This window comes from Canis aureus, chromosome 35 (assembly GCF_053574225.1).
Source record: "Canis aureus isolate CA01 chromosome 35, VMU_Caureus_v.1.0, whole genome shotgun sequence".
NCBI lineage: Eukaryota > Metazoa > Chordata > Mammalia > Carnivora > Canidae > Canis > Canis aureus.
Genome location: NC_135645.1, coordinates 5232427 through 5259257, shown reverse-complemented (window position 1 = coordinate 5259257; position 26831 = coordinate 5232427). Strand labels below are relative to the sequence as shown.

At 50.0% G+C, this 26831-nt stretch overlaps 1 protein-coding gene across 1 annotated transcript in view; it reads left to right on the top strand.

The window, feature by feature from the left end:
• Positions 1 to 690: 690 nt before the first annotated feature.
• Positions 691 to 26831, top strand: part of PDIA5 (protein disulfide isomerase family A member 5) — a 94590-nt gene continuing 68449 nt past the window's right edge. Inside the window, exons 1-3 of the mRNA XM_077884244.1 lie at positions 691 to 820; positions 20669 to 20795; positions 23731 to 23818. Of these exons, the coding sequence (XP_077740370.1) occupies positions 779 to 820; positions 20669 to 20795; positions 23731 to 23818 (257 nt within the window). The 5' untranslated portion in view covers positions 691 to 778. The remainder of the gene's footprint in view (positions 821 to 20668; positions 20796 to 23730; positions 23819 to 26831) is intronic.

Here is a 26831-nt window from a genome sequence, read left to right as displayed (position 1 = left end):
ACCGCTGGGCTACCCAGGCTGCAGGCTGCCCTAACTGCTGAGCCCCCCGGGCTGGAGGTGGCGCTAACCGCTGAGCCCCCCAGGCTGCCCTGGCTGCTGAGCCCCCCGGGCTACAGGCGACGCTAACCACTGGGCTACCCGGGCTGTAGGCGGCGCTAACCGTTGGGCCCCCCGGGCTGCAGGCTGCCCTAACCGTTGGGCCACCCGGGCTGCAGGCGGCCCTAACCGCTGAGCCCCCCGGGCTGCAGGCGGCGCTAACCGCTGGGCTCCCCGGGCTGCAGGCTGCAGGCTGCCCTAACCGCTGAGCCCCCCGGGCTGCAGGCTGCAGGCGGCGCTAAGCGCTGGGGCACCCGGTGTGCAGGCGGCGCTGATAGCTGAGCCCCCTGGGCTGCCCTAACCTCTGGGCCCCCCGGGCTGCAGGCGGCGCTAACCGCTGGGCCACCCGGTGTGCAGGCGGCCCTAACCGCCGAGCCCCCCGGGCTGCAGGCTGCCCTGACCGCCGAGCCCCCCGGGCGGCCCGAGCTCTGCGGATCGCTCGGCCTCCCGCTCTGTGGCCCTGGCCCCTGCGCCCCGGGCACGCCCCCCGCCCCCCCCCCGCCCGGCCCGGCTCTCCGGGACTACGACTCCCAGCAGCCCCGAGCCGGCCGCCTCCGCAGCCCGGTGCGCATGCCCTGGCAGACGTGGCACCGGGACCGGGAGGCGGGGAGCGGCGGTGGCACCGACCGAGGCGCGGGCGCGGGAGCCCGGGCGCAGCGCGGAGCCGGGGGCGGCGGCGGGGATGGCGCGGCTCGGGCCGGCGGGGCTGCTGCTGGCCGTCTGGGTGAGGCTGCGGCCCGGGGCGCCCCGCGGTGGGGTCCGCGCTGCGGGGGAGCCTCGGGGTCCCGGGCGGGGGCGGCCCCCGTGCCCTCCCCTGTGCCCTCCGGGCGGAGCGCCCCGGGCGCCGGGTGCTTGCAAGCGGGGGCGGGCGCGGGGTGGGGCGGCGGCACCTGTGTGAGTGCGGGTGGGAAGGGGGTGATACCTGCGCGGCCGGAAACCCAGGAAACCGAGCTTCGGACCCACCTGGCGCCCGGGACGCGGGCTCCCACGCTGGGCAGCCGGGGACCTGCGGGTCAGCGCCTGGGGTCCCCCCGCCCCGGGTGCAGGCCAGGCTGGGCGCGCCGGCTGGGGTCCTGCTGCTACACCGACCGCCCCTGGCTCGAGCCTGAGCCTCGGCCACTGTCTAGCTGAGGTTCGAAGGGAATCCTTTACCGTACCCGACTTAGTCTTCCCATCCATGAAATGGGGCCGGTCAAGGCGCCCCCTCCCCAAGGACATGAGGGGGGTCCGATGGAGGAAGTTCTGGGAATTGCAGCTCCAACTCGAGCTGGGATGTGCAAGGGGTGGGCCAGCGTGCTGGGAGGGGTGACTCTCTGAGAGGGGTTTGCTACACTTGGGGTTGGGGGGGGTGCAGGGTGGTGGCTCCAGGGCATCCCTAGAAGAGGCCAGAGTGTGTGTGTCCCCAGTGCCCAGGGCTCCCCGGGCCTGGCCTAGGTGTTACTGTGGGCGTGCAATGGGATAATGTGGCTTCTTTGCACATGTCTCCATAACTTCTGGTCTCTTGTTTTAGCACAGTTGGCTCCTTTTTTTTTTTCCCTTGAAGTTCCAGGGAAAAACTTTCTGCTGCTAGCAGCACCCTCTCCAGCCTAGCTTTTTCAGTTTTTTTTTTTTTTTCTTTTGGGTGTGGCAAGGATGCTGGGCAACATGAGACAAACTGGAGTGTGGATTTAGTTACTTTTAAACATTTCTGTTTCCGGGTACTCTGCCTTTTGGGGATCCCCAGTGAAGAGTGGCCCTGCATTTTTCTGGTTGTCTGGAAGTGGGTGGGAAAGCAAGTCACCTGTCCTCTAGATCTGACCTTTCTCCCTCTGGAAGAGAACCAGTCTGGAGTGGGACAGTGCCCTTTCACCTGCATCCATGTGTGGATGATCTGTTTGCATTGTTTTCTGGAGCCAGCTGGCCTGGGCTGGTCTCTAGGCCGGGGGTCCTGCAGGGCGGTGCAGAGGGGGCCAGCTCTAGCAGGGGCCCCATCACGTCTTTGCGCTTGGGCTGTGTTAGGATATCCTGCTCTTCTCTTTTCTTCTTTTCCACCTTCCCTGCTGTAAAAATAGAGGGCTTGGGAATCTGACTGGAAAGAAGTTTCATTCAGCAAACATTTATTTATCAACCACCTTGTTTGGCACTGGATTGGATTTGGGGTGGAGAGCAAAGCACAGTGTGTCCCTGCCCTCCGGTGCTGCCCTGCTTTGCGCCGGGGAGTCAGTCCCATGAGCAAATAAAGACAGGACAGCGAGCCCTGATACCCCAAGTGCTGGGAGCCTCCATCGAGGGGAGCCATACATTAATTTGGTGGGCAGGTCAGCCCTGGCCTTCTTGAGGCAGTGGGTTGTACGGTGTGGAGGGGGTGTGGGGGGAGTTGGTAAGGCTGTTGAGGCCTGCTGGGCCCTCCCCCTGGAAGCACGGGGGGCGGGGGTAGGTTTGCTGAGAGCGCTAGAACTGGGAATCTGCAGCATGGAGTTGACGTTCTCCTTTCCCCACACCCTACCTTGGCTCAGCAGGTGTCAGCAAGGCCGTGTCACTGCCGAGTGGCTGGTAGACACCAGGGTGGGCCTCGGTAAAGTTAAACTCCGTGTCCATCTGATAAGGGCTTCCCAGGTCCTGGGAGTGTATTGGATTTCCTTGTTCACTCAATATTTACTGAGAGCTGATATGTGCGGAGCCCTAGGCTGTGACCCAGGGGACATAAAGCAGTATAAAGGGGTCTACAGAGATTCATGGACAGTGGCAAATACCTACCACATTTTTTACAATAGCAAAAATTTGGAAATGGCATAGATGCCCAACAGTAATGGCATGGTTTAAATGACTTTTGGTCCTGTCCATGCCGTGGAAAGTGATGTTTATATTTACTAGAATGCCGTGATTATCAAAATATTTTATGATGCGTGTGAAGACTATTTAGGGACATGGCAAAGTGCTTCCGTGCGGTAATTAGGGGGAAAGCAGGGTATAAAATGAATTCCAGGGTGACTGAAGATAGCTACATAAGCGGTGGAGGAATTAGCGGTGCCTCAGAATGTCAACGGCGATTGTTCAGGAAGGCACAGCTGTGGTTGACTTTTGTTTACTTCTTTGCTTATCCTGTTTTTTCTGTTTCCCCAAGTTTTCTGTATGAATATTATTAGTTTTTTTAAATAGATTTATTTATTCATGAGAGACACACACGAGAGAGAGAGAGAGAGGCAGAGACAGAGGTAGAGGGAGAAGCAGGCTCCATGCAGGGAGCCCGACGTGGGACTCGATCCCAGGACTCCAGGCTGAAGGCAGCGCTAAACCGCTGAGCCACTGGGGCTGCCCTATTATTAGTTTTTTTGATCAGAAAAAGTTAATAAAGGAAAAAAGATTCCTTTGGGGCCTCTCAGCCTTCCATAAAGCATCCAGGGATGAAAAGAGTCACAGTCAACACTTGGGACGAGTCAGTTCCAGCACTTCCCTCCTGGCTGGGTGTCTGTGCCCTCTGCCCGGGGAGGCTGAGCTGTCCTGTCCCTACCCCTGCCGCGGACTGCCTCTTCCTGCTGCCCAGCCCAGCTCCTCTCTGCGGTGGCCCCGTCCCCAAACCATCCACGCTGATTGTGGTGTAGCCTACCTCCAGCCCTCAGAACAGAGCCCTGTTGGAGCCGGCAAGGATGCAAAGTCACCCAGCTCACGTGGTTCCAACGTCAGGCCGAGGAGCGAAGCTGGGCTGTGACAATTTTCACAGGTCCATAGACACATTGGAAAAGTACCAACAGTGAATGGTTTTTCCACGAATCCAGATATTTTCCGTTTAAAGACTTGTCCATTTTTTGGATGTGATGTCGTACTGGAGGAGGGTGGGGTTCAGTGTCTTTTTGAAAAATTAAAGTCATGATTGTATATCATGGTTTTTTTTTTAGAAGGTATTGACAAAATTGATTTTCAAGTATACATTATATATTTAAAACGTATGTTATATATATTTTTTTCATATGTTATATATTTTAAAATTATTTATTTATTTATTTTTTTAAGGGTTTTATTTATTTATTCATGAGAGACCCAGAGAGAGAGAGAGAGAGAGAGAGAGGCAGAGACACAGGCAGAGGGAGAAGCAGGCTCCATGCAGGGAGCCCGATGTGGGACTCGATCCCGGGTCTCCAAGATCAGGCCTTGGGCCAAAGGCAGATGCTCAACCGCTGAGCCACCCAGGTGTCCCTATTTTAAAATATTTTTAAAAAAATATGAAATATATTTGAAAAATATATCCCTGCTAGTCTGAGATTCAGAAGTCTGAGAACTACTGATGTAACTCAGCTCTTTCATTTTAGAAAAGTGAGGCTTTGAGAGGGAAGGGTCTCGAGGCCACCGTGTTTGTAAAGGCAGAGCTGGGATTGGTGCCAGGTTCCTGAATTATAAATCAGGTTTCTTCCTGCTTCATCTCTGCCATACCCCCCCCCCCCCACGTCTTCCACCTGCTTCCCTCCTCCCACGTCCCTGCTCTGGCCTCTGCCCTTGATGGTGGCTTGACACTCAGCACCTGGTGGGACAGTGGGCGGAGGTGCAGGAAGCAAGAGATGCTTGTCCCTGGTGTCTCCTGCAGAGTTTTTAATGTACACGTATTTTAGGTTCTACACCATTATATATTTAATGGACTTTTGTGGGCTGGCCTGGGGATCTAATTGCCATTTATAATGCTGCTTGGAACCTGGAGTGCACTTCTCCCACAGAAATAAACACGTTATAGAGGAAGTTTTAAAACAGAGCTGGCACATAAGTTGGAGGAATAGCTGAGTGCCATATGGGTGGCAGACACGGAGTGCTGTGGATTTGGGCAGGGATCAGGCCGCGGGGCACCTAGACACCAGAGAAGGGTCTTAGCTCACACCTCATAACGAGAGCTGACTCTGGGCTCTTTGACCGTGGGCATCCTTTCTGTTCTGCTCATTGTGTCCCCAGCACCTAGCCCGGGACCTGGCATATAGTCATCCCCAGTCCATAGTTGGCTGAAGGAACTAGTGTTGCAGGCAGAGAAAGGAACCTGTCTGAGACAAAAATACAGGCGATGAGGAGTTATGGGCCAGGCTGAATGGAAGGAGAGATTTGAGTCTGGGGAGGGGGAATAAGATCAGAAAAGTGGATTGTAAAGAACCTTAAATGACTGGCAGAGCTTTTGGGACTTGATTCTCTAGGTAATGGAGAGACATGATGAAAGCTGCCCTTTTAATAACAAGAGCAGTCAGTCCACAGTGTAGGCTTGGATTGGAATGGAAGAGACTGGGATTAATTTTCTCAGAACAACACTTTCTTCCTCTCACTTTCTTCTCCGTTGTCTACAAGATGAAGTGTGGTGCAGTGGATAGAACATGGGTTTTTAGCCAGCCTGACGTTCAGGAGCTGTGTGACCTTGGGCCCTGCCTCAGTTTTCTTGCTTGTTAGTGGTCGCAATGATAACCATTTGCAGAGTTGAAAGCATCCGAAGTAACACAGGAAACACCCAGCATGGTGCCGGCACCCGCGAGGGCCCCATAAATGGGAGCCATGGCATTTATCTCAAGTTGGGAAGGAGAGGTGCTAGGGAGGCCAGTTAGGAGGAGGTGGCAGTGGAGGGCCAGAGCGGGTGTGAGCAGAGACTTCAGGCTGGGAGTTGGGGGCTCCTGGTTCCTCTGAGCTGGGCTCTCGACTCTCCTTGCCTCTCCCAGTGGGCCCCTGTAGAGCCTACGGATGAGGAGGAGGGGGCTACAGAGGGGCTCTCAGTTTCTCTCCCCTTTCTTCTGACAGGGGATCTTCTTTTGAGAGTGATGATACTAACCACAGTGCCTCCCTGGAGGATTTGCCCCAGCTTTGCGAGTTTGTTTTGTGGGGCTCTTGTGTCTCATTCAGCAGGTTTTGGAGGCTAAGTGACAGTGGGTCAGAGAGCGATGCCTGCGGTATAACGAGCCTAAGTTCTCTTATGTTACTAGGACTTCCATGGTTTCTTTGCCTCCCATCCTCCCCTTTTTCCTTCCCTTCTTTCTTACCCAGCATCTTAGATCCCAGTGGAAGAAGGGAGGAACAGTGATGCCCACCCCATGCTGGACTGCCTGGCCCATCCTCCAGCACTGACTGGAGCCTCTGGCCACCCTGTTGACGAGAATTATAAAGCCCTGGACACACTTGTAGAGGGCTTTGGAGTTTGCAGAGCATTTCCATGTATTTTATGTTGATGAAACCACTTCTAATTAGCTTTGCAATCATGTGGTGGAGGGTTAAACACACTTAGATGGACTGTGGGGTCAGAATTGGTTTCTTATTCTCCAAGGTCATCCTGATCCCCCAGTTTGATGTACTCTGCTCCCAGATGGCCTGACAGTGAGTCTGTGCCTGACTTCATTGAAGCTATCTGGAGTTGGGGTAGAGCATCCCCTCACCCCAAGAAGCCTACCATTCCCCCTGCCCTTTAGCATGAGCATATGTCTTTAACTCACAAGCGGATGCTTCTAATCCTTACTGTGGAAGGTATTGATGGAGATCTAGGTTGAGGGCCCTATGCTGGGGCTGAAACATAGAGGTGATCTTGCATTTCAGCTGAGAAGTGGGGTTGGCTGGAAAGTTCTGTTGTTGTGCCAAGTAGGGCTGGCTTGCAATTGACAAGTGGGTTTGCTTTTGTCAAGGGGTCTGACTTTGCTAGGTCCTGGGCAGAGTATGGCACGTGCTCTGTATCTCTGAGGAATGTGGACAAGCATCTGCATGCTACGCGTGTCATAGATGTTCATTTATCCCACAGGCCTTTCTTTTTCTTTCTTTTTTTTTTTTTTTTTAAACAGATATTTCTCAACAGGCTTCTATGAGTTAGATATACCACGCTAAGGCATTAGGGACATAATGATAAATAAGATGGACACCGTCCCTTCCTCCCATAGCCCAGTGGGAAAGCCACTAATTTATTACTCCGGGTAGTAAAGTGCTAGAAAGAGGAAATATAAGGTGATAAGAGAATGTGCAATACGGGTCCCTAACCTAATGCAGGGAGCCAGGAAAGGCTTCTCTGAGGGCTTATAAACCCTTTCTTAGAATAATATTTCTAAATGTTTAAAACAATGCATAGGATGACAAAGCAAATCAATGATATTAAAATACAGTTATCAAGATATAACAAATATGTGACAAAAATATTTATATTCATAAATGCATCATTTGAGTAGATCTCATGGCAGGTTTGGTGCTTTCTGTAAAATTTAGTAATGAGCAGAAACAGTGTTTCAAGATATCTGCACCTATTGCCTGTTGTTGTATGAGAAAAATGTGGTTTCTGGGGGCAAAAAAATACGTATGATTTCTGTTAGTGGCAAAGTCAGAGATGCTGCTAGTGCTACTATAATTTGTTACCTACATTCGTAATAATAAAGGTAAGGCTCTAATTTCATTTAGAGGTTAGTGAAAATAAAGATACAATTCTTTCCCCATCCAAGTTCATAGACCTCAGTGTAAAGAATTATTCGAAAACTTGGACAGAAAAGGTGATTTAGTGTCTTTTTAATGTCATATTAGAGCGTTGTCTAAGAAGGCCACCTGAGGGCCATCCGGTGCACTAGGGAATATAACTTTGCTTTTTATTCTTTAGGACCCGTACTCTGCTGGTAGGTAAGATGCAAATGATTTCTGTTTGGTAGAGAAGAGAGACTGGGAGGGGATTGCCCTGTAAGACATGAACCAGTTTGATAGCTCATTTAGCAGTCTTATAACAGGATTCTTTACTCCCCCACCCCCCCATGAACCATATGCATATTGATTTCTTATGACTTTTTTTTTAAGATAGATTTATTTATTTATTTATTTATTTATTTATTTATTTATTTATTTATGATAGACATAGAGAGAGGCAGAGACACAGGAGGAGGGAGAAGCAGGCTCCATGCCTGGAGCCCGACCTGGGACTTGATCCCCGGGACTCCAGGATCGCCCTGGGCCAAAGGCAGGTGCTAAACCGCTGAGCCACCCAGGGATCCCCTTAAAACTTCTTTTTTTGAAAGATTTTTAAAGTCTTTTTGTTATATCCTTTTTTTTTTTTTTTTTTTTTTTTTGATGTAACTATCTTAGTGGGCCCCTTACTAAGAGTTCAGTAATACTTTGAAAGGTGCTCAAGGGCAGCCTTGGTGGCGCAGCGGTTTGGCGCCGCCTGCAGCCCGGGGCGTGATCCTGGAGACCCGGGATTGGGATCGAGTCCCACGTCAGGCTCTCTGTGTGGTGCCTGCTTCTCCCTCTGCCTGTGTCTCTGCCTCACTCTCTCTCTCTCTGTCTCTATGAATAAATAAAATAAAATCTTTAAAAAAAAAAAAAAGAAAGGTGCTCAATATCTATTTGTATGAGATTTCAGTTTTTAACACTTGAGAATTGTGTGTGACCCCAGTTTAAGAACCACTGAGTGAGCAGGATGTGAGGATGTCTGGGCTGCATATGCTAATATAGGGGTGCTGCTCCGGAAGGAGGTGGGCCAGACCCTCACAGAGAGGAAAGAGAGGTGGAGCAAGTGAGCTCTGGGGAACTTCAACATTTAAAGGTTGGGGGGACCAGGGATTGCAAAGAGGTTAGGAAGCCTGGCTGAAGAGGTGGAAGGGAGGCCAAGAGTGTCCTGCTGGAGACAGAGGAGAACTGGAGGTGTGTGTAGGGTGTCTGTGTGGAAGTCATTGTGATTCATCCTCATTGAGAGCCTTCCCGGTGGTGGTGGTAGGCAAAGATCTGAGGGGGCTGAGGAATGGATGGAGGCAAGCGGAGATGGAAAATTCTGGCTGTGAAGGAGAGGGGAATGAGGTGGAGTCCAGAGATGGATGGGTGGTGGAGGTTTCTCAGCCTGGCTGTGGATCTGCATCACCCCAAGGGAATATGTGTACAGTGGGATTCCTGGCCTCCCCAGATCTGCGGGATGATGTCCTTCAAGGACAAATCCCCAGGAATCCATTTCCCTGTACTTAGAGCTGTTGTGCCTACAAACCAGGCAGGTTTACAAGTTACCGACATTAGTTTTGCCCGGTGCATGGTATCTGGCCAGCCAGGGCTGTTGCTTCTGGTTGAGTGGTGTGGACCCCGGTTTTGCCCCTGTCATGATTCATGATTCACGGGCGCTGGGAAGGGATGTGGTGTGGTTGCACTTGGCTTCAGGTGCCCTGCCGAGCTCTTCTCTGGGGGCGGGTGGGGAGCTGCAGCGAGTGGGCAGCAGGTAAGGATGCATCAGGCTGCTGCGGCTCTGACCCTTTGGGGGTGCTTAGTGTCTGCACAGGGAAGGGAAGGCAGACCTGCTGGCCCTCCAGTCTCGTTTGGTGGAGCTGTAGTGAGTGGAGAGGGCTTGACGGAGCCGGCGCCGAGTGTGCACGCTGACTCACTGTGCTCAGAGGTCAAGCAGGTCTCGGGCTTCACCTGAGGGCTGTCCCTTCACTTCTGTGAGACTCAGTTTTCACATCTCCAAAGTGGGGACAGCACCACCTCCCACACAGGTTGTTTATGACAGCTTCTCAGGTGTTTTTCCTGCGTGGGATTCCCGCAAGCACGATTGTGCATTTTACATTATAGCCAGGTGTATATGTGCACGAATACAACACGTATGAATGTTTTACCGGATGTCTTGCTATCTGCGGTATGTACTGATGTTGTCTATTTAATGTCGTTTAAAAAATGCTGGTGGCAATCCACTGAATTGATTTTGTGACTTGGCTCTCAGGCCGAAGCCCAAAGGGTCGAAAACACGGTTTTAAACCCTCAACTCCAGAGGACTGAGTGAAATAATGTGTATTAAAGCCTGGATGTATACCATGGATCTTGAGCACTTGAATTGTTATTTTCTTATCAATTAACTGAGCTTTGAGGCAGAGTCGGATTTCCGGAGTGGGAATTTACCTGCTCCTCCCCCTCCCTGCTGCCTGATTCACTGTTCCCTCTACCGCACTCTTCCTTGTTAGCAGGCCTGGCACACCAGGCTGGCAGCGGCCCAAAGCCCTCTTGGCGCTAGGAGAGGTTTTTCAAAAACATTAAAAGCTTGAGGGACTTAAGTCCTGGTTAAATGCACTGCAGTTGCAATTTCAGGATAAGAAAACCTGTTTTTATAAGCTCTCGGATCAGTTGTCCGGCCCTGAATTGTCCCTTGTTGACAGCCACACGCTGTGGGGAATGTAGGGGAGGAGAACCGTACTGCTGCGTCGCCCCCATGTAAGGTGTGGCTTTTAAAGGAAGCAAAATAGAAGAAATGCGGCTGGCTTTGTATTTAGAAGAGCAAGCAGTAAGGTGTGTGTGGCTCCAGGAATCTGTGGTCTCTTCCTGCAGCCAGGGCACCCGAGCCTGGGAGACGGAGCTCTGAGTCACAGCACTGTCACCTACCTGCTGTGTGACGCTGAGCAAGTTTCTTAGCTCCTCTTCGTCTCAGTTTCCTTGCATATAAAATAGATCTACTAAAAGTACCTACTGACTTCCCTTGCCAAGATGATTAAATTAGGCAGGCACGCGGATTGCTTAGCAGCCCCTGGTCACAGGGTAAGCTCCCTGTACTCGGAGCTGTTGTCCTTACCATGGGCTCATCCCTAGACCCTGGATTTGGAGACTGAAGAATTCTCTCTTGGGTTCTGTTCCTTGCCAAGTGCTTGCCCATGTCTGTCTGCCCTGCCTGCCTTTCTTCTTCGTCTCCTCCTCCTCCTCCTCCTCCTTCTCCCCTTCCTCCTCCTCCTCCTCCTCCTTCTTAAAAAAAGATTTTATTTATTTGAGAGAGCATAGCAGGGGGAGAGGAAGAAGCTGACTGCCCACTCAGCAGGGAGCCCAATGCGGTCTTGATCCCAGGATTTCGGATCATGACCTGAGCTCCTGAGCCGAAGGCAGACGTTTGACCAACTGAGCCACCCAGGCGCCTCCTCTCTCTTCTTTTTTTTTTTTTTTTGTTTTCCCTCTCTCTTTCTTAATAAGCACCTTTAACTTCTTAGCTGCAGCTACTCAGAGGTGTGCAACTCAGGGCCAGGCCCTCTCTGTCTGTCTGTCTGATGCACACACACCATTCAGGGACTCACAGTGCTTGTGTTTGTTTCCAAGGCTGCTGGGTAGTAGACATTTGCACGTTGGCAAGTATCAGCGGTGAAATTCCCAAACTTGGTTTGTGGTGAGGCCTTCATTCTGGTGAAGAGTGTTATTTAGCCTTGGTGGATGGTGACAGATGCTTAAAATTTGCCTTATTAAGGGGCACAAATTACCCATATTTAAAAATGAATGTTCTTTTGTATTTCTCTTTCTCTCTCTCATCAAAGCCATTCTAGGTATGTGTTGCATGCAGAGTGCTTTGCAGATTTCATATAATAGATCCTATAAAAAAATTCCACAGCATCAGGTGAACAGAGGAGCAGAGTCAGCTGGAAGGGAAGAAGGGCAGAGAAGCATCCTTCTAACATGGGAAAGTACCACCAGCGCGCTGGCTGGCCAGCCAAGGGTGTCAGGAAGAGGTGGGGACAGTATTTGGTTGTGTTCTGGGTCTTTTTTTTTTTCTTTTTTTAAGTAAGGTTTTTTTTTTTTTTTTTTTTTTCTAATTTCAGACTTACAGAGGAGTTGCAAGAAGATTACAAAGGATTCCCATCTGCTCTTTATCCAGATTCCATACATATTAACATTTATCACATTTGTTTTATCACATTCTCCCATAACATTTGTAAAGTTCACAGACGTAATGATGCTCCTTTGCCCCCTAAATCTTCAATATTTCCTAAAAGGCAAGGATGTTCTCTTACATAACTACAGTGCAATGATCACAATCAGGAATGTGGCATTTGGCCCAGAACCCAGTTCAGAATCACACATTGAATTTCATTGTTGTTGTATCTCTTTAGTCTCCCTTAATCTGGACCGTTTCTCAGTCTTTGTCTTTCATGACCTTGATAATTTTGAAGAATGTCCTTCAACTGGGTTTTTGATGATGTTTCCATTCAGTGCATCATATCCCGAGGCGTATGGTGTCAATTTTACCCATTACCGGTGTCGCTATGGCTGCTTCCTTAGTTAAGGAGGTTTCCATCAGGCTTCTCCGCTGTGAAGTTATGTTTGCTTGTGGGGTGATACTTTGAGATTGTTAATTATTTCCATAATGGTGGCCAAATGGAGAGAATTTTTTTTTTTTTTAAGATTTAAATTGGACATGCCTATTACGGTGAATGAGAAAAACAGACAAAGAGGAAGAGGAATAAAATCTATCCAAGGACAAAGTTTCACTTTGGTGCATTTTTTTCTTCCAGTCTTTTCCTGAGCATAATTTTGCATATAGTTGTAATCATACCGTGTACATTTGAATTCTATTTTTTATTTTATTTTTTAAGATTTTATGTATTGAGAGAGAGAGTACACATGAGCGGTGGGGAGAGGGAGAGGAAGAAGCAGACTCCCCACTGAACAGGAAGCCCGATGCGGGGCTGGATCCCAGGACCCCGAGATCATGACCCGAGCCAAAGGCAGATGCTTAACTGCCTGAGCCACCAAGTCCACCCTGAATTCTATTTTTCAAAACTTAATGTTAAAACAAATACTTTTCCTTTGTACAGTCTTCAAAAACATCATCTAAATGGCTGTGTTATTCTCTTGAGTGGTTTCCTCTAAATAACCATTACCCTGCTCTTGAGTATTTAGGTTGTTTACAGTTTTTGACTCTTATGAGTAGGATCGTGTGAGTCATCTGTCAGAACCTCTGCTAATTTCCTCAGGACAGATTCCCAAAAGTGGAATTACCAAGTCAAGGAGCATAAATACTTTTAAGATACTTGATAAATTGTGCCAAATAGCTTTCCAAAAGAATTGTACTTTGGCCAGAACTGTATGACATCTGGGCGCCATAATTTAAGAGATTTGTTAATGATGCTTTTCAACTTTTTTTTTCTTTTCAACTGTGCCCTACCAGTCAAGGTTTGTGTTGAGATTAATTTCCTGTATTTTGAATTATGAAAGCATAGGTATTTATTTCCCAAAATAAATTCTAGTAAAATAGCACATTATTCTTTCCAAGCTCTAAAACTCCGCTGCCGGCATGGGATAGCTCTGAGAGTCATGAGCGTAGCTGTGTCTAAGGTAGGGCATTCAGGATGGTGAGGGACTTGAGGGCACATGTGAGGAACTGGGGAATTTCACCTACAGAATCCTAAGAAGGGGGACGCCTGGGTGGCTCAGAGGTTGAGCATCTGCCTCGGCTCAGGGTGTGATCCTGGGGTCCCGGGATCAAGTCCCGCATCGGGCTCCCTGCATGGAGCCTGCTTCTCCCTCTGCCTGTGTCTCTGCCCCTCTCTTTGTCTGTGTCTCTCATGAATAAATAAATGAAATCTTAAAAAAAAAAAAAAAAAAAAAGGAATCTTAAGGAATGTATTTGCCACCCTCAGAGTGTGATAGAGTGGTATGGGAGAGGGCTGATGCTGTCCAGGGTGAAATGGTAGCCTAGAGGACATGGACTTAGAAATATTTAGTTCTCACAGCCTTGTGAGCCCACTGTGTTGGACAGCCTCTGGAGTTTTGAGTCCTTGGCTCCGGAGGGCTTCCTGGAGGCTGGAGAGGGCATGTGAGGAATGTTGAAAGGGGTCACAAATCAGGGAAACCAACCAGCCCAACTGCAAGGCCTTTGGTCTCCTGCCATGAGCCCCTGAGTAGTAAAGGGCTGAGGTTGCAGGGAGAGCTGCTCGCTAGTTTTTCTTTCATTTCTGGGTAGTTGTCACCAAGTGACCACCTGATGAGAACAGGCATAATGAAGCTTGGGTAATTGGGAAGAACACGGGAGATCAAGCTGTTCATAGTCCTTTGTCTCTTTCCGTACAGCAATTTATCTGAAGTATAATACATGATTTAATGCCTTAGACACTTTGAACTATCCCAACTGGAGCAGGTGTTAATATTTCTTTCTAGTTGAAGCTTTTGTTCCAGTAGGTACTCAAGACCTATTTGTATGTGTGCCAGGACAACCAGAATGATAGTACCTCACAGAGATCATATATTTCACTCATGTTGAAGCCTAGAAAGGGGTATTCTAGGGCCAGTGTATACTCCTGTGGGTCAGGGGCCCAGGTACCTTCTATCTTACTACTACACATCTTTAACAAGTCCATTCTCCTCATTGTCTCAACATGGCAGCTTGAGTTCCAGCCATCTTGTCCAGATTCCATCTGGCATGGGGAGGAGGAGACTAAGAAGACCCAGATGTCTATTAGGAACGATTGCACATAACATTTCTGCTTATATTTCAGGGGGTGGAATTTAGTTACGTAGCCACACTTCCTGCAAGGGAGACTGAGAGGAGTGGCTTTTAATGTGGGTGGCCACATACCCAGAGAAACTCAACAGTTTTTTTCACAAGGTATAATTACCTTGTGGTACTTCACTGGTTGTGGTCATGAGGATGGAGTTAACAAAATGTCACCATTGCAAAGGGCTTTGGAAAAATCACTCTCAGCCCCTTCATTTTACAGAGACTTAGAGAAGAGAGAGGACTTGTCCAAGGTCACACAACCAGTAAATCCAGTGCAAAACTTAGGTTTCTAGTTGTTTCCACCAAACCTCCAGCTCTACATTCTCAGCCAGTTCGAGTTCTCTGACCTTGGGTTCAGGTCATCTGTTTTTAACATTTTTCCTGTATCCCTTTACCACCAGCTTCTTGAGAGTCTAGACTTTTAGATTCTGACATTTGAAAACTATTTTGAGCAAAATGTGGGTTACACTAAATTAAACCGGTTTCTTCACAGCTCCCAACATAAGAAGGGTATCTTTTTTCAGGTGACGGAGCAAGAAAGGGTCAAGTCCCACCTCCACCCTTTTCCCTAAATGCTAGACTCTGTGTCTTCAAATCCTTCTCCTTTAGCAAGCTGCTTTTACATAATTGAATACCTCTGGTTTCATGATCCGCATTGAGTAGTGAATCTGTAACGCCAGCCTCCCCTGCTACAGAGAACGTGAGGGTGCTGGCACGCACCCCAGAGATCTGGAGCTTTTTAAAGCCAAGGGTATAATGTGGCAAGGAGCGTTCTCGCTATTAGTTTCTAGAATTGTACCACTCTTTATCTCGTTAGTCTGGTGGGGGTGGTGGGTGAGGGTAAGTGAAGAGAGAGGAGCTCATGTGTGCTGTGTGTTAGGGCGGGAGGGGCACAGGCTCCTGGACACGACCTCTGATTAACAGCACATCTGGGCCGGTTGCCCCAGCATCCTGAGAACTGGGGCATACAACGGGACACTCTGGGCTTGCAGGAAGCAGAGGGTTATAAATCCCTTCTCGCCATGGGATTCTGGAAGTTTGAGGCTTTTGCAGCCTCTCTGAAGAGCCCTGTGTAGGAAGGAGGTGCTCCTTTTCTGCTTGGGTCCAGGGAGCTTGTGGGGTTGAGAGAAATAGACCGCCTCTGGCCAGGAGCCGGGAGACCCGAGGTCTAGTCCCAGCTCTGCTGCTTACCTACTGTGTGACCCTGGTAAGTGATATAACCTCTCTGAGCCTCAGTTTCCTCATCTGTGGGATGAGGCTGGTGCCCACTTGTTGGGTTTTGTGAGGGGCAGATGGGCGCGGAATCTGTAAGGAGCGTTCGGCACGTGCTGTGTGGCCTCTTGGTCTGTGCGGCCACGCAGATGGGTGATTATTTCAGGGTTTATTATGGTGAATGTGTGTACGTGCACACTCCTTCCTGCCTGGACGTGCTGCTTTGCCTGATTGCAGCCAGGACCCTGGAGAGGAAGAGGTGGTGCCTGTTTCACTGTTGTTCTTGCTCTATCTGTGATTTGTCTCACTAATAGTGCTAATAAAGATAATTATGATTATTATGTACTTCTGTATGCCAAGCATTATGTTAGGTTCTCTGTGTACTTTATCCCCTCGTTTAATCCTCAGCCAGCCCCACAAGGGAGGTATCCGTATTATCCTCCCAACTTTGTAAGTGGGGAGCTGGCACCCCGAGGGGGCTGCTAGCACCTCAGGTCATGTTGCTATATGTGATGGCGCCTGGGTTTGACCCCAGATCTGCTTGGCTCCAGAAACAATGCTCTTTCTGTGGTGTCTGAGGGGTGGGAATCCCTCAAAGGGGGAAGATGAGAGTGGGCTTCTAGGCTGGGCCTGATTTGGGGCAGGAGAGCCCTCAGGGCATCTGGAAGATGAGAAGACCTGTTGCCTCCAGCAGGCCGTGGTGGAGGCAGGGTGAGGGCTTCTGGGCTCTGGGGAGGGGCTGCGTGCTCTGAGTGGGGATGGGGCGGAGGGTGGAGGCACCCGCTACTCTGCTGGAGGGGCCTGGTGGTCGGATGGGGTTTGCGCTGGGACAGGGTTGCAGGTTGCGTTGGGGGCCTGGATTCCCCTGCAGCAGCAACAGGGGCAGCTGTCCTTCCCAGCAGGGTTTTGCTCTGCACTGGGTGTGTGGGGGGTAGTTTCATGGGCCTCAGCCCAGCCCCTGGGGGCAGCTCAGCCCTGATGTAAACACTGTTAAAGCTGAGGGTTGGTGAACAGAAAGAAAGCAATCATTGGGAAAGGCCAGAAGGAGTTTGCCAGTGGTGGACACAGGGGATTTTTTTCCCCTCTTCTCTACCACCCAAGCTTGTGACTTAGGATGTAAAGAGCCTGCCACACCCAAGGACAGTTCCATGGCTGGCTGGGCAGGTGACTGGCTTCTGAAGCACTTTCTCAATGCTGCCCTCTCCCCCCTGAGGGCTTGACGAAGCAGAGAGTTTGTGCATCATTAACATTGTTATTGTTGTTATCAGGGTTTGTGGGTTGTGACTTATGAAGTCTGCAGGAAGGTGCTTGGCAAGGCGATCCGAGGCTCCCTGCAGCTGCATCTTAGGAAAGGAAGGAGCGTGCACACTGCAAAGGTTAAGATAGAAGTGGAGGAGAAGGAGGAATGTTAAGTGGCTGGAGGAGAGGCTTAGGGGAGGGAGGACAGGGCCGTCCTCCAGGGCTGCCCTGTGGTTGTGAGCTAAGGTGATGGTCTGTCCCCCAGCCAGGCAGTAGTGGTGGGGTAAGGATTGGGGGGTAAGGGGAGAGACACCTCCATAAGGGGTTCTAAACCAGGCTGGCCGTGGCAGTGCCCAGTTTAAACCCTAGGATCATATTGGGTGATAGTGTTCAAGCAGTTAGTTCAGTGCCTTTCTCACTGGGAGCTTAAGTTCTCTGCTACGTGAGGGTAAACGTTGGGTCAGAGGCTCTGGTGGCTGGCTGGAAAGCGGTTTGTTTACTGTGAAGGTGGCTGTTGGTTAGATGATTGGAGGGATTTACTGGGTTTTACAGAAAGGAAGCTGTGAGTATGTCATAAGACTTGACTCTTGAGGTTTCTGCTGTAGACGCTTTGCCGTCCCTGTGGGCCAGCAGCATTCCACTGTCCTGCCCGGGCAGGTAGGGACTGTGCCTGTCCTCTATCCTATCTCCTCTCCTTCTCCCCAGTTCCAGAAGTGTAGGTGCCTGCCAGTCTCAGGAGGGCTGGTCTACAGGTCAAAGTACCAAGGCACTGGGCAAGGGCAGTTGTTTTTCCTGACTGACCATATTATCTGAGGATTAAAAACAGAGAGGAAAAAATAAAACAGGACCAAATCAGAGAGGGAGACAAACCATAAGAGACTCTTATTAATCATAGGAAACAAACTGAGGGTCACTGGAGGTGAGGGGGTGGGGGGTTTGGGTAACTGGGCGATGGACAGTAAGGAGGGCATGTGATGTAATGAGCACTGGCTATTATATAAGACTGATGAGTCACTGACCTCTACCACTGAAACCAATAATACATTATCTGTGAATTAATTGAATTTAAATAAAGTTAAAAAAAAACAGAATGGCATGAGTGTGTTTTTCCAACAGGTTCTTTTCTTTTTTTCCTTTAATCATGTGCATTCAGCTATGGACTTTTTAGTCTGAAGTCCATTAGCTCCCGGGGAGCAGTAGAATAACATGTACTAATATAATGGAATGAACTTTTTGGTGAGCTCTCCAGGTGGGTTGCATAAGGGCAGTGGATCCTCAGGGATTGTACCCAGCTCTGGCAGGGCAGAATGAAGAAGTAATTCCTCAATTCCTCCTCCTGGATAGTTTTACCCTGGGGAGAAGGAACCTCTGAATTCCAATGGCAGATTATATTTAGAAACACTAGAAGAGGGCCACGTTTCTGTCTTCCACTCTGCTGAGATGGAAAATCACATTATATATTACGGTAACTGATATCTATTGCAGTGCTTTATGATTTATAAAGCATGTTCGATAAGTCACCCCATTTCATCCTCACAGCAGTACCACTAGGGAGGTATCATTATTTCCACGTCAGATGCAAGGTACTAAGCCGTGGAAGGTTGAGTGATGTTGGCTGGGCATCTGAACGGTAGAGCTAAGATGCAGCTCCAGACTTCTAGCTGCCAAGAGGCAATGGACTGAGATGGCATCAGGTCAAATAAAGAGACTAGGATTCGGGTTCTGGCCCTGTTATTTAATTAGCTGTGTAACTTTGGTCAGATTATTTAACTGATTACTACACTCAAGCATATCAAATAATCCACAGTTACCTCCTTTTATTGACCACATTCATCCATAACTCTTTACCCTTGCTGCATTATGGGCTGGTTGCTCTATAGACTACAGGATATTTGTAGGACTCCTCTTTACCATTAATATGGTAATTCTCCTTTGCCTCTCTCTGTGGGATCCTTTGTTTCCTATGTTCCATTGACTTTCTCATTTTTTACTGGTCTTGATAGAGCATAACTTCCAGTATTTTTCTGAGAAAGGGTTTATTGGTGGTAAGCTCTTAAGCCTAAGTAAATCTGTACTCACAGTGGACAGATAGTTTGGCTGGATATAGAATTCCAGTTGGAGATCATGTTGCATGAGAGTCCTGAGGGCAACGCTTCATTGTCCTCTGCTGTGCCAATGAGCAGTCTTAGGCCAGTTTTGACACCTGGTCTTTTTGTATGTGGTGGGTTTTTTTTTTTTTTTTTTTTCTCTGAAATTTTCAGAATCTCCTCTTTGTCAGCAGTGTACTTTGGTGAGAGTCTTTTTTTTAGTCATCATGCAGGACCCTCTCAACTGGAGATTTATATTCTTCAATTCTGAGGTATTTTCTTGAAGTATATTTTTGATTATCTCTTCTCCTCTGTTTACTTCTTTTTCTGGTTACTTTAATTTGGTTCTTGCGCTTAATGGATCCATCTTTTTTATTTTTCTTCTATTTTTTATTTCTTGCTTTTATGTTTTATTTTTTAGGAGTTTTATTTTTTTTTTATTTTTTATTTTTTAGGAGTTTTAAAAAATTCTTTCAACCTATTGAAATTTTTTATTTCTGTGACGGTTTTACTTCCCAAAAGTTTTTCCTGATTCTCTTTGACAATTCTTTTTTCATTGCGTTGTATTCTTGTTTTATGGATGCAACATTTCATTTCTCTGAGAATAATAATTATAGTTTAGCTGTTTTCTGTTCTTTTTCTTTTCTTCTAAGTATCATCTTTCTTTTAGATTGTTTTCATCACTGCTTTTATGTTGAGGGCTTTCCTTAAATATCTGGTAAACTTGGGTTATCTGTATTGAATAGCAAGACACTGGCACATGCATTGGAGACTCTCTGAGTGTGAGGAGGAGATAGAGGGCATTTGTTTACTGAGAGGGCTTCACTGTGGACATTTCAGGGGGAACTCAGTTGTTTCATTGGAAGATCTCAAAATCACCATCCTTAGGTTGTTTTTCTTGTGCTTCTCAGAGAAAAATTCTCTAATCTCCTGCTTAGGAGGATAAGGCTGGCAGCATTCTGGAAAAGGGAAGGGAGATGTTGGGGGGATGGGGGCTGATGGAGATGGGTAATCTCAAGGTTCAGTTTGTAGACTTTCCCTTAATCCCCTTGTTTTTTTTTTTTTTTTTCTCAGGGCCATACTTCCGCTGCCTGTCTGGTGTATCCCAGCAGAGCTTTTCTTAATCACCCTCTCCATATAGTAGTTCTGTGTTTACTGCCAGCTAGGCTGGCCAGCAATGTGGGCTGGGTAAGGGCATCTGCTGTGTGACTGTTTCTTATTCAGACTTTTAACACATCTCCCCTAGACTGCTTCCAGCCCACCCCTCTTTGTGCCTGCAGAGGTGCTTGGGCCTTCCAGTGTCCGATGTTGTTCTCAAGATTCTCTGGGAAGAATTACTTGTGTCATTCTTCTTGTTGACTGACCTCCTGAGATCATCAGTTGAGTGGGAAAAGCCGAAAACCTTTTCACCCTAAATATGAGAAGTGATCTTACTTCTCTGTGGGTTTGTGCTTCAGTGCGTCTAGGTGGGATGGAGTTTTCACATTGCTCTGGTATATGGTGTTGGGGTCAGTGTGGAGTACAGATATTGACTTCCCAGAGTGTTCTGGATTGAGTGGGTGGCAGGTATGTCCATGCAGCATCCTTGTGTAGTATGCAGCCCATACAGCTTTATAAAAGTGCCTGAAGAGGAGTGGTGAGTTGGAGACTGGGAATGGGCTAGGCAGTGTCCAGGAGGAGAGTTGTTGGTGATTTGGAGAGGGGATAAGGTAGAAAGGTTGATACAGTGTCCCAAGAAGAGTTGGTGTGCCTCATACCTCTGAAGTAAAGTGTGTTCTAGGCAGTATGTCTGTAGGCACCCATTCTTCCTAGGGCCTGGCAGGAAGCTGGGGCTCACGGTCCTTGGCTTCTTGATCCCCAGGTGGTCCTGCCAGTGTGGCTGTCCTCCACAAAGGTCTCCTCACTCATCGAGAGAATTTCTGACCCCAAGGACTTGAAAAAACTTCTCAGGACCCGGAATAACGTGCTGGTGCTTTACTCCAAATCTGGTGAGTCCCCATCCTGGCCTTGAGGGGTCATCCCTCGGGGATGGGATGGTTTGGGTTCGGGGCACAGGTGGGAGGCAGAGACCTGAGGACCAGAAACCACTCAGGGAGGGCCTGAAGATCATCAGGCTTGTCAGCTTTCCCCAGAAGATGAGGCAGAGGCACCAGGAGGGTGTTCGCTCTGTCTGTTTTGGATCCCTGAGAGGCTGTTTCAGTTCCCTATAATCATTGTCTCTTAGGATGAGCCTCTGGGGCCCTTACTACCTCATGAGGGAGAGGGTGTGTGTGAAGGGGGATGGAGGATGGTGGTCACTGGGGTTGGATGTTGTGGTTTCCTGGCCAGGTATGGGCCGGCCAGCATGGGGCATGCATCGCCAGAGTTGTTGATGAACTGACTGGGTTGGCCTGTCGCCAGCTGAATTGGTCCCAGGCTTGGGAGCATGCACCCAGGCTGGCAGCCCTGGCCCTGCCTGGTCCCCGTCTGTCTCCCTTTGGGGTCAGAACGTGGGAGTGAGTTTGCAGTGGGCTCCAGGAACAGACAGAGCAGTTTGAGCGTGGGTAGGAGCAGTGGCTGGCCTCTGCTGACCTTGAGGCTGGCAGGGGCATAGTGGATGGAGAGTGGTTTGCTCAGCTCTTGGCTGCGACTTTGAACATCTGACTGTTGATGTTGTTCCAGCAGAGCTAAGTGTTTTCACTGCTCCTAAGGATGCCAAGTTTTCTGTGCCCTGGAGAAGCAACAGCCAGTGGCTGGGCCAGTTCCGGGCACAGTTCTCCCTGGCAGCTCATCCTCGACACTCATTGGCACTGGGGGCTGATGGATGTTTTGGACGTGTGTCTTCCCTGAAGCCTGCATCCTCTGAGCGCCCTGGCACTTGCTACTTCTTGCCCTTTTGAGGGCTTGGCACATACTTCCTGAGGTGGTTGTTGGGAGGCTAGCATGTTTCTAGCATTTCTCTGCTGTCAGGAATAGGGGGAAATTGAGGCAAGGGAAAAGCAGAGTTGCTCCTAAGGCCTGGGGTGCAGGGCCCTGAATAAGCATGGCTACCCCCTTTGGTTCCTCGGGGAGCTGGGTGGATGCCAGTGCAGAAACACCCTCGGTTCCTTCTCTGGGAAGGTCCCATCCGAGAAGCTCATCATCCTACAGACTCTGCAGGGAATTCCTGGGACATGCTCCCGTTTGGAGCGTTTGGTGTGGGAGGCACCACAGGTTGTCAGATAGCGTCCAGTTTACCAGTGGGGAAACTGAGGCAGAGGGCAACTAGCTGACTCGTCTGAGATGTAGCAGCCCGTAGATGATAGAGCTGGTCCTCTGTGCTGGCCCTACCTTGTTTCCTCTGCTGGAGGGTAGGAAGAAATGTATTAATCCTGCAGTGACGGGAGGGCTCTCAGATCAGGAAATGATTATGGTAGTTGTGGGGCAGGACGCAGGGCCTGGATCACTCATACTTTCTCCGCTGCCCCTCACCCAGCCACTGGCTGGTTTGTTGGCAGTGGGGCTTCTGGGGCTTCTGGAGCTTCCTGGGCTCCTCTCTGCCTTGGACTGCTGGGTGGCCGGACCTTCCCGCCTCCTTGCCCCGGCCTGCAGCCAGACACGTGACCCTCAGTGGGCTTTTGGAGCAGTGGGGTGACTAGATTTTCTCCCACTCCCATCCTCCCAAGCAGGGCCTCCCTTTCCCCTAGGAGGGGGTACTTCATGCAGCTCTACTTCAGCCTCCCTCCCTGCCCCGCCGAGCCAGGTCTGAGCCCGGATGAGCGCTGGAGCGATGGCTTCTCGCACCTCTGCTGTGCTCCCTCCTCCAGCTGTGCTGGTGGGGGTTCCTGGGAGCGCCCCCTTTGACTGGCTCCGTGCAGGTCTCTAGAAAGATGCTTTTTGTTCACTTCCATGAAAGGCTCAGCATGCTGTGTATTCACAAACAGCTGCCATTATCCACACTAGAAAAGGAGATCTGTGGAGGCAAATAATTCAGACATCATTTCAGCTCGGCTTTGGAATGTACCTTATGGTTTTTGATGGGGGAGGCAGCCAACCTGCTCTCCCCACCAGGGTCTGCATGGTCGGCCCTTCAGGTGAGCGCACAGGTATGATGGGATAAGGTACCACACTGGCCACAGCCGCTCTGCAGCAGCACCCTCGCAAGCTGGCAGTGTTGAGATCCTGGCCACGAGGCTCCATCCCCAAGGATCTGTCCTCCTCCTGTAGCTTCCAGGGTTTTGCCCAAATGCCTGGACCAATGAAAAACTTCCTTTTTGTGTGTTCACTCCACCCAGCCCCAAGGCATAGTGCGTGTTTTTGCTGCTGACCCTCCAGGTACTGGGCTGGCCCTTCTGTCGCTTCTGGGGAAATGGGCTGTGAAATGTGACTGGGTACGCTTGACATTGGTCCACCTGAGACTAGTGTCACATATAAACCTCATTTAACCACCAGGTTGTACTGAGCCCCGGTGGAGATGAGGAGGTGATGCACAGGTAAAGGGAAGGATCTGGTCCCTCCTCTTGCTCCCAGGTTGGGCTCCAGGACAGAGGAGTGTGGAATTGGCAAACTTGTTCCCTACATTATAGAATTATAATCGTTTGGTTATAGAACTCTCCCAATTTGTCCCAGTAATGGGACAGAGTAAAGTAATGAGTCAGAGATTCTACTGAGAGTTGAGGATCTGGCTGAGAGATTCTCAGAAGAGCAGGGTGTGAGGTGTGTCGTAAAGGAGGGGTGAGTTGGGCGCTCCGTGTCTGTGAGGAGGGGTCCGGAGGCTGGCAGGAACAGGGGGTTTCTGAAGAGTTCTCACGGACTGTTGATCCCAGGGTTGGTATTTTAACTGGTGCTCGGGACCTCCCTTCTGGGACGGTGTCTCCATCCTTCCTTGCCCCTAAGGGAGGATGGCAGGGGTGGCCCTGGTATGCTTGGGCACAGATGTTTATTTTTTTATTTTTTTTTTTACAGAGGCCGCAGCTGAAAGTCATCTCAGGTTATTATCCACTGTGGCCCAGGCAGTGAAAGGACAAGGCACCATCTGCTGGGTAGACTGTGGGTATGTCCTGGGGCCATGGGGCGTGGTGGCTGGGGGGCAGGGCGTCCTTGGGGGATTTGGAGGGTGGGGTAGGGAGGACGGGGTGTGACCGAGAGATTGCTATGAGAAAGCCTCTCTCACCTTCCTGCCGGATCACCCGTGGACTGGAGAGGGGGCGGTGCTGGCTCTCCCACCTGTTCCTTCCAGCCCCACCCTCTTCCCTTTTTCCACATTGCTTTTACTTGTTACTCTGTTGTCATGTGTCACTTGATTTTTTTCTTCCCAGAGGGCCTTGTTTTATAGAGGGGGCCTTGATGCCCAGAGAGGCAAGGTTATTTTCAGGGTCACCCCGTGGGCTTGTGTGGGAGGGGTCCGCCGCAAGAACCATGGGCTTTACACCCAGCCCGGGTCATGAATAGAGGTCACCAGTGCCCACAGCACAAACCTGGTGCAATCAGCTAGTCGGAGGGGCTGCTGCCTGCCTGCCGAGGTGGCTCCACTGGATCAGTGCTGGACAGGTGGCTTTGCCCTCCCAGCGCTCTCCTCTGACCTGTGTCCCCCTGCCCGCCCTGCCTGTCCCATCCCCGTGCCAGCACAGTCTGCTCCTTCTCCTCCTCTTTCTCCTCCCTCCTCCCGGAGAATTTCTCGTCAGCGTTAAGGTGTTAGGATCAAACAGCAGCCCTGGGAAGGTGTCCGTAGGAAGGGGCGGGGGCTCCTTCTCCGTGTGGGGAAGGGGGCTCTTGATGGAATTCCTCTGATTCTTCTGAGTGTGGGAGTTGGAGTCCAGGGTGTGCTCAGCTTCCCTTTCCGTTCAGTCATTAGGAATGATTTCCACGTCTCTCTGTGATTAGTGCACCGTGTGTGCGCGTGCACATACCCACACCGCCTTGTTATATAATTAGCTCCCAGTTTGGTATCGGTTGGCCCAAGTACAGAAGGCACGTAGATAGTGAATGAGTGTAGGAAAAGTAGCAACTGAGAGCAGGTTTGACCCTTGTATGTTTGAGCACCTACTGGATACAAGGCGCTGTGGACTTGGTGGATATCAGCATTTACATCCGCTTCTGACTGAGGCCTGGAAGTGTCTCCAGGGTCACTGTGTCCAGCTCCAGTTCTCACCTGGACTTAGGGTTTATCAGGGATATGGGCCTGGGAAAAGGAGGGGGGAAGGAAAATACCGCATTCTTGTTAGTACAGGGAAGAGGTGGTTTCTGCGGGGGAAAAGTTCTTTTCCTGGATGGCCTATAAAGGGCTTCTTAACCTTTCCTGAAGCTCTTCTTGCCTGAGCCACAGCCCGGCCACCAGCCTGTGGGTTAACTGAGCTTTAGGGGCCCCCTCCAGTGCCGCCTTCCTCCCCTTCAGTCTGAATTCTAAATGGCCGTTTTGTGAGTGAACTTCTGGGATGCACAGATTTAGAAGTTGATGCCCTCAAAGTTGTCCTGCCCATGATTGGAGAGAATCGAAGGGAGAGTGATATTTTGACAAAGCGCTGAATGAGACCAGGAGAAGTCTCAGCTGAGTGGTGTTTGCTGTAGGGGTGTGTGTGTGTGTGCTCGTGTGCACCCCTCTCTCTGGCCTCGCACCTCCTAGTTTATTCAAACACCAGTTTAGTGGAGGAGATTTCTCACCAGACCCTTGGTGAGGTCCTGGCCAGTGGTCAGTTCTAGTTCACAGCTGGTCTAAAAGTGTCCTTGTTTCCTAGGTTTGTCTTCAGTCTCCCACATTTTACCAGCAGTGCACTGTGTGATGGGCAAAGTGACAGAGCCTTCTAGAGGGGCCAGGGCACTTCGGAAGCTCCATATCTGGAGATGCCACTACTCCTGCCTGTCTGATAGAGCCTCATCACAGGAAGTTCTTAGGTGTGTAGGTGGCAGAAATGGGAAGAAGAGCTTCGGTGTGGTTGCTGCCTTCACCTGCAACATTCCTTTTTTTTTTTTTAATTTTTATTTATTTATGATAGTCACAGAGAGAGAGAGAGAGAGGCAGAGACACAGGCAGAGGGAGAAGGCTCCATGCACCGGGAGCCCGACGTGGGATTCGATCCCGGGTCTCCAGGATTGTGCCCTGGGCCAAAGGCAGGCGCCAAACCGCTGCGCCACCCAGGGATCCCCACCTGCAACATTCCTACGTGCTTAGTATCCTCAGGAGCTCAGTGTGCAAGGAGGAAGCCGACTCCAAACCCAGTGATTACAGTCCACGTGAGAAGTGCAGTCAATGGAGGCTACGGGTGTGAGGGCTGTCACTTTTTTCTGCCTGGAAAGGTTGAGAAAAGCATCACAGTGAAAGTAGAGTTATAATTTGGGGCAAAGACCTTTGAGTACCTGGTCTTTGAAGTGCTCTGGCTTTCCCTGCAGGCAGCCCCCTGTGGTGTGGGCCCTGCGCACAGCCCGGGGTCCCCTCTTGATGGGTATGGATGGAGGCAGCAGTGCTGCTCTGCTCTCAGCAGGGGCAGGGCTGAATGGGCCGCAGTTAGAACATTAGAATTCAGGGCTTGCTTGGAGACGTGATGTCTGGAGTCCATGAAAGTGCCAACGGGAGAAATAATCCTGAAAATCTAGGGGGGCCCCGTGGAGCTTAAAGAGTTAACCTGAAGACAAAAGGATAGACCGTTACATGTAGTCACCCCTCAGTTCATCCCTCTAAGAGGAAGTATAAACCGAAATGTTACCTGGCTTTTAGAATAGTTTAGATAAGGGCGGCTCCGGGTGGCTCAGCGGTTTAGCGCCGCCTTCAGCCCAGGGCCTGATCCTGGAGTCCCCGGATCGAGTCCCGAGTCAGGCTCCCTGCATGGAGCCTGCTTCTCCCTCTGCCTGTCTGTCTCTCTGTCTCTCTCTCTCTGTCTCTAATAAATAAATAAAATCTTAAAAAAAAAAAAAGAATTGTTAAGTAAATGGATCATGGAGCTCTAATGGATTGTGTCGGGAGCAGGAGTATCTGTGTCCAGGTTTGAAGTCAGAGGCAGGGTGCAGTGAGATCTTCCCAGAGCAGCCCAAGGGACTGAACTCAGGGCTCCTGTCCCGCAGGGCGTGGGCTG